Source organism: Protomyctophum bolini (assembly GCF_963924005.1).
Source record: "Protomyctophum bolini genome assembly, contig: SCAFFOLD_612, whole genome shotgun sequence".
In the NCBI taxonomy this organism is placed as follows: Eukaryota; Metazoa; Chordata; class Actinopteri; order Myctophiformes; family Myctophidae; genus Protomyctophum; species Protomyctophum bolini.
In genome coordinates, this window is record NW_027665458.1 from 27,111 (window position 1) to 34,801 (window position 7,691).

At 40.8% G+C, this 7,691-nt stretch overlaps 1 protein-coding gene across 1 annotated transcript; it reads right to left on the reverse strand.

The window, feature by feature from the left end:
• Positions 1 to 921: 921 nt before the first annotated feature.
• Positions 922 to 5,414, reverse strand: LOC308312272 (angiotensin-converting enzyme-like). The gene is made up of 4 exons (XM_080794647.1): positions 5,322 to 5,414; positions 4,211 to 4,265; positions 3,366 to 3,538; positions 922 to 1,204 (listed from the first exon to the last, which is right to left on the reverse strand). The coding sequence occupies exons 1-4, from the start codon at positions 5,372 to 5,374 to the stop codon at positions 1,132 to 1,134; spliced, it is 354 nt and encodes a 117-aa protein (XP_080650773.1). The 5' UTR covers positions 5,375 to 5,414; the 3' UTR covers positions 922 to 1,131.
• Between the last annotated feature and the right edge of the window lie 2,277 nt (positions 5,415 to 7,691).

The following is a 7,691-nucleotide window of genomic DNA, read 5'->3' on the forward strand; positions in this document are numbered from 1 at the left end:
GTCTGCTATTTTTGAAGAATCGAAGAGCGACTGACATTTTTAGAATCTGATCTCAGGTCAGAATGGGTTCATCAGGACCAGTGTGTGTCCGGCGGAAACCTCGTATGAATCTGATCTCAGGTCAGAATGGGTTAACCCATTTTGGGGCGGGAACCCATTTTGGTGTTAGCATCATGTTATGCTTTAGCTATTTAAAAATAGCAGATGTACAAGCTCATAGCGCGCCACCGAGTGGCGCGGTACGAGCTTGTAGGTCTGCTATTTTTGAAGAATCGAAGAGCGACTGACATTTTTAGAATCTGATCTCAGGTCAGAATGGGTTCATCAGGACCAGTGTGTGTCCGGCGGAAACCTCGTATGAATCTGATCTCAGGTCAGAATGGGTTAACCCATTCTGAACGGGAACCCATTTTGGTGTTAGCATCATGTTATGCTTTAGCTATTTAAAAATAGCAGATCTACAAGCTCAGGTCAGAATGGGTTAAAGGAGAATTCCCTGCTGCCCCTGTCATTCCGTTAAATAAAGCGGTTTATTCAGCATTTATTTCAGAGGGGTATGTGTCTCTGCCTGGTGGAAAGGCAGTCTTGAGAGATACAGGCGCACTACAAACATACATCCATTCTCCTCAGTTTCAGACACAGTGGTCTTTACTCTTGAGCGCAACACATCCTGCTCCGTAGGCACGTAGCCTGGCACCACCAGTCTCGCCAAGTCACACAGGTAGCTGCCAAACAATGAACTTCTCTGATCACACAAGTCCTTTTCACACAAGGTAACATATCTTACAGATTTACTCATCTCGTTAGTTCTTAGGAAACCACCCGGATTTGAACCTTGATCTCCCACAAGGGAAACCAAAGACATACAGTACCACTCACTCATCGACTGCCCCTTTGTATTTGAGAGGTACTAAAGTACTTATTGTCAGCCACAGCTACTCTTCTACATTTTACACCCATGATGAAGTTTCCCGCGCGCGCCACCGAGTGGCGCGCTACGAGCTTGTAGGTCTGCTATTTTTGAAAAATGAAACAACAAACAAAATATTAGTATAAAAGAAAACATCTGCTGATGCACAAACCTGGACTGTCAATGTTGTAATCTTGAATCATGTGATGTTTCTGCGTCTCTCAACAGGACACCGTCCTCCAGGCGACCCGACCACGGCTGATGAGACACCGGCTTGCGTCCAAGTGGATTGACCTGTAATGACCATGTACAACAGCAAATTGGGTTAAGGTTATAGGGTTAATTATTAGGATATATTGTAGATCGGCTATCTTAGATTTCTGAATTCACATGCAAGTAAAGACATGGTGTTGCAAAGCAAAAGAAAGCGCTGGTATAGTGTACTGTCCGAGCTTCTGCCTGGATATGGGGTTCGAAGCCCTACAGCGCTGCTGACCTGCCTCACCTTAGTCCTGCTGTATGTTTACATTAAATATGAAATTCACTATTTCACCAGTGTTACAATGCTTTGAATGTTTTCTATCATATACATGTCCATCTCATTTAAAAACTGTCTCTGCTGTTTCTCTGAACATAGTTGGTTGGATGTAACTTTTTCTGAATGGCCTGTGTATTCATTGCAGCTTTAATTCAATACTTGACGTCGGGTAATGTCATATTAATGTCAATTTGTGTTGCTATACAAATGCTCATTTAACCCATTCTGGACCCCTTTTGGTGTTTTAAGCATCAATTATACTTTAGCTGTTGAAAAATAGCAGATCCACAAGCTCATAGTGCCGCGCTACAAGCGGGCGGAGCAGTAGCAGGTTGCCTGTTGGTGGTGTGGGCGGGGCTGATAATCTGCACACCTGAGGGATATATATAGGCCTAACTAGGCAGCATACAAACATTTGTCTCTCACTGAGAGACAACTCCTATATGTGCCTGTATACTGAATGATGCATTAATGTAAGTCTGCTTTACTATATATCCTACTCGTTGTATTGCCTATGTTTCCTACTGTGTATTACGCCTGACTTATCCCCATTATTGATTGTTATTTATTCACCACTGCCATACCTGTATCTGCAAAGACTGAATAAACACTCAATGTCAATACTGTCTGGTCTGGTTCATTCTCTAACAGGAATATTTCAACTTAACTGAGGGTAATGTTATATTAATGTCAATTTGTGTTGCTATACAAATACTCATTTAACCCATTCTGGACCCCTTTTGGTGTTTTAAGCATCATATTATACTTTAGCTATTGAAAAATAGCAGATCTACAAGCTCCTAGCGCGCGCCACCGGGTGGCGCGCTACGAGCTTGTAGGTCTGCTATTTTTTGAAAAATCGAAGAGCGACTGACATAGACATTTTTAGAATCTGATCTCAGGTCAGAATGGAGAAACTGTCAGGATGTAGAAGACATTTTTAGAATCTGATCTCAGGTCAGAATGGGTTAACCCATTTTGACCTGAGATCAGATTCTAAAAATGTCTTCTACATCCTGACAGTTTTCTGAAAAAGCTATGTTTGCTATGTCAGTCGTTCTTCGATTCTTCAAAAATAGCAGACCTACAAGCTCGTAGCGTGCGCTATGAGCTTGTAGATCTGCTGTTTTTCAATAGCTAAAGCATAACATAATGCTAACACCAAAAGGGGTTCCCGCCCCAAAATGGGTTAAGTAAAAGTAAATTCAAAATGTATTGAGTAAGTGTACAGATGTATTGGCATCAAAATGTACTTTCAATTCCAAGTACTCATTATGCTGAATGTCCCATTTCAAGTTTTCAAATGTAGGCCTGTAAAAAGAATGTGAAAAGAGCCGATCTACAAGGTCAGAATAGTGAGGTTGTAGATCGGCCATTTTCAAATGGCCAAAATGTGTATATAGGGCTGCATTGGTTAATGTATGTTTTGTAATAATAATACAAATATATTTGAAGTATCTAGTAACTAAAGCTTTCAAATAAATTGTAGCGGAGTAAAAGTACAATATTTGGATCCGAGATGTAGTGGAGTAGAAGCATTTCTGTAGACTTAGATAGCATTTGATACAGACTTATAGCATGTTATGTAGACAGCACTATAATTGCATTGTATGTAGACATAGCATAGCTTAGTATAGTATGTATAGTTTATATGTATAGTTTCATTATATATATATATTCCACCGTTACTTTCTTAGCTTACCCATGTTTCATGGTGAATGCTTTTTATGTGATGTATTACCATGCTTTTTTGTTCTTGCTTAATGTAAGTCGCTCTGGATTAAGAGCGTCTTCTAAATGCCTAAATTGTAAGTATAGCAAATTGGAAGTACTCCAGTAAAGTGAATTGCCTCAAATTCTACTTACAGTAAGTACAGTACTTAGTTGCTTTACACCAACGTGTGCGGCCGTGCTAACCTGAAGTCTTTGCGGTTGTAGAAGTCCCAGGCGGAGGCGTGGCACTCCACCGGTCGTCCGTCAGTGGGTTTCTCCAGCATGGACTCCTTCCAGAACTCTGGAGGCATCTCCTTGAGGCCCAACGAGGTGAAGAACTCCTCCGCAACGCGGAACATGTGTGTGGCATTATAGTTCTGATGGAGAAACACAGAACATGTGTGTGGCATTATAGTTCTGATGGAGAAACACAGAACATGTGTGTGGCATTATAGTTCTGATGGAGAAACACAGAACATGTGTGTGGCATTATAGTTCTGATGGAGAAACACAGAACATGTGTGTGGCATTATAGTTCTGATGGAGAAACACAGAACATGTGTGTGGCATTATAGTTCTGATGGAGAAACACAGAACATGTGTGTGGCATTATAGTTCTGATGGAGAAACACAGAACATGTGTGTGGCATTATAGTTCTGATGGAGCAACATAGAACATGTGTGTGGCATTATAGTTCTGATGGAGAAACACAGAACATGTGTGTGGCATTATAGTTCTGATGGAGAAACACAGAACATGCGTGTAGCAGATCTACAAGCTCATAGCGCGCCACCGAGTGGCGCACTACGAGCTTGTAGGTCTGCTATTTTTGAAAAATCGAAGAGCGACTGACATAGAAGACATTTTTAGAATCTGATCTCAGGTCAGAATGGGTTAAACCATGTGATTGGGATGGGGACATTAAACCATCAACACTGGTGTGTGTGTGTGTGTGTGTGTGTGTGTGTGTGTGTGTGTGTGTGTGTGTGTGTGTGTGTGTGTGTGTGTGTGTGTGTGTGTGTGTGTGTGCGTGCTTGCGCGCACGTACAGACAGTTGGACTGTGAGGTGATGTGGCAGCCGTCCTCCTCGCCTCCAGAAGGACCTGGCAGGGAAAGCATAGTTTTTTTAAATGACGTGTAAGTTTGATTAGAAAGTTCTGCATTGTCCCTTAACTCATGCATCATGCATAGAGATACAGAAGGGATTCTTCTAATGGTTTGTTTGATTTATTGATTGAATACTTTAATAACAGCTTGCAAAGAAGTACAGAGATACACATAATGCTCATCAAGCGTGGGCAGTGTGTGTGTGTACTATACAGCAGGGCTCCAGACTAACTTTTTTCACCACCGTCCCGGAACCGTCCCAAAATACAATTTGAACCGTCCCGAAGTAAATGTATACCGTCCCGGGGGGAAAAAAAGTACAAAAAAGCACCACTCAAATTGTGAAATGAATAACTGTATTCCTATTGTAATAGAAATACAATTAAGCCAAACAAATAATGTACTGTATTGAATACATGCAGTACATTATTTTTTTTCTGGCTTCATGTTTCTTCTGTAGATACACTGATTTAGTCAAAATGCTCCCAGATGAAAAATAGGGCTTGGTTAAAAATGTTAATTGAATTAATCAGAGGCTTTGTAATTAATTAATCTAAATTAATCCTATTTTAATCGCATATCAATATTCGACCTGAGAACAGTGATATTTATTTTCAAATGGATTTTGTTATTTTGGTGTAGCCTACCAGTGAATCAATGAATAGTGACTACAGTAGCTTATAAAACTTTGGTGTAGGCTACTTGATCAAGACCAACAGATAACGTGCAGCAATGCAGGTATATGAATACTCAAATGTCTATTACATGGTTGGCATGAGAAAACAAATAAAAACAACTTTATCAGGGGGAATACTAAGACGAAGGATCAATAAATAATAATAATAATAATAAATACAATCAATAAAAACTGTGGAATGAGAGCGTTTTGGGGTGTGCATTCCACAGTGTTGGGGCAGCAATTCCAGAACAATCTGAGCATTAGAAAACATCTGTTGCTTCAGAGGACACATACCAACATATTATTTAATGTCCATGCCAGCGAGCAAGCCTATAGCATGGAAGCTAACGTTAAACGTTGGTGTAGTACTTACTGTAGCCCCATGTCCATATGGAACCTTTCTGTGGCACACAACCATGGTTTCATGCACGCTTCCAACCGATAGTTTTTCAATCTAAATGTCCCATCCACGGGGCAAAAGCAATATAATTCCTATGATTCCGTTGGGTGAATGTATAGTGTGGCTTGTTGTTGCTGTTGTCTCTGACGGCACGCAAATTCTCATGCTGCTCATCGCTGCACACGAAATGTGCATTTTCAGTGTAAACCGGATCATGTTTTTATGTCAACATGCTCTAGGAGTAGCAATAACAAGTACAATACTAATAATAATAATAATAAGTACAATACTATCAATACAGTACAGTACCAACTTGAGTGTTTACTGATTGACCTATAATAACAACATAGCCTCCTGCAGTAAGGGGTCCGGGGACCCCCATATTTGAAATAGCAGCTATAACAGCTAAAGCCACTAGATAGATAGATCTTTATTTGTCATTGCAACGTGTACAACGAAATTAAAAGTGCCAACCAATCAGACAGTGCATTGTATCACAAAAACGACATACTGTAGGCTACAAGCTAAAACAAAACACACACGACTTGTTATTGCACAACCCAAAGCAGCACTAATGCACAAACATGTAATTTCAGCTGTTATCGCACAACAAACCCTTATGAGCTTGTTGATCAGCTAGTTTCAACAAAACAGGGTCTTGTGTAGGGTCTAAGCCAAGGAGTAAACACTGATAGTTTGTTATTATTTTGTCTGCTACACAGCCCCATGTACAGTAACGGTGCACAGTACACAATGAACCCTGATCGATCTAAAAACGAATCCACTAGCAAATCAAGTAAGCATTAACACTAAGCATTAACACGTCTACGTTGCTGTGGTCAAGACAATGCATTTTACCCACGTAGCCTACCTGTCAGTTTCTGCTGCATCTCTTTGCTCCAGTGCAAACCGAAAGTAAAACATGACGTTCCTAACGCAGACATCCAGATGGATGACAAATGTCTTGACAGCATCAAACGTTTCACCACATTAAAGCCTTGGTCAGAAAGAGGCAATCTACAAGCTTGCAGATCTGCTATTTTCATCAAATCAAAGCCTTTGTTTACCAACTGTAGTTATGATGATGAAGATGATGATGATGTCAAAAACGTCTCATCTGCTTCATAAGAAAACAGGCTAAATATATTTACAATAATGTCGAGTCATTTGGGGGTTCTAATGAGTATAATGGGCAGTGGTCATGAGCTATGGAACGTTCTATTATGTTATATTTGTATGGTCTGCTGTGTGTTGTTGTTGTGGCAATGCTAAAGCGCTAATTCCGTTAGCATCATTCCCTTGGTCAGAGATAAGCAAATAAAAGAATCTGGCAGTTTAAACACGCAATGTTACATGCTTTAGAGGCGTTGTGTAACTTGTGTTGCTTTTCTGTGGTCTTGTCTTACTTGTGTTATTGTTGTGACAGCCGGGCAGTGATGCATGTAGAAATCACCTCCATAATTTGGTCCAAACTTCTAAAGCATAACAATGGGGATGTTGTTGACACATGCACCGACACATCTATACCGTAATGATTTAATGTAAATGAATTCCCAAAGTATTGCTGTTCTCAGCGCAGCTCCTCTGGAGACTGACAGGCAGCAGGCAATGACATGACGTAGGGACAGCAGCGTCATGCATGCAGGGTTTATTTCATTTTAATTAATAAATAGGATGGAAAAAAGAGTCCTCTACTCAACAAGAATACATGGTAACAATATAGCACCCTAACATTTGAGTGGTTTTATTTTTTGAGCTCATGTTGCAAATGAAGAAAGAGAAGCTTACCAAAAATCCAGTGTGTTCCGTATGATCCGTGGCGTTACGGTTACGCCTCCGGGTTTGAAATCACTGGCCAGTTGTACGCGGCCGGAGATCAAGACCCACGAGACACGGACAAAGGACAAAGGACAAAGGATCAGTAGAGAAAGCATTTTAGCATCCATGTACAGTACAAAGCATCTGAGGTGTGAAATCCATTCTTTAGCTGTAAATGTCTGCTGCTGCGCTGCTCTGGTCTCTCCTCCTCTGCTGGAAGGAAGGAATGAATGTATTCTCAGACCGGCCAATGAGAGGCAGCGAGATCTTGTTACATAGCTATGGTGCGGCCCCACTCTATATCCCATAGCCCGGATGGTACCTCTGTAAGCAATCCGTGGCAGAGTGGATAAAGCACAAGATTTGTTAACCAAAGGCTTCTCTTATTGACCGGAGGCCATTGGTGGTTCAAGTCAGGGCTCCGACATTTTTAAATTTTTAATGTTCTATGAACAGGGCTTGGCTGTAAACAATTATCTGATGCTTCCAGTTACCCTGGGTAAACTTGATTTACCAGAAAGCATT

What these genes read in the sequence shown, in the direction of transcription:
- LOC308312272 (XM_080794647.1), bottom strand. Translation starts at nt 5,374, where the DNA reads ATGAAACCATGGTTGTGTGCCACAGAAAGGTTCCATATGGACATGGGG. An exon ending in CATATGGACATGGGGCTACA is followed by an intron (nt 4,266 to 5,321) that starts GTAAGTACTACA and finishes TTTCCCTGCCAG; the next exon opens with GTCCTTCTGGAGGCGAGGAG. An exon ending in TACAACCGCAAAGACTTCAG is followed by an intron (nt 1,205 to 3,365) that starts GTTAGCACGGCC and finishes TGGTCATTACAG; the next exon opens with GTCAATCCACTTGGACGCAA.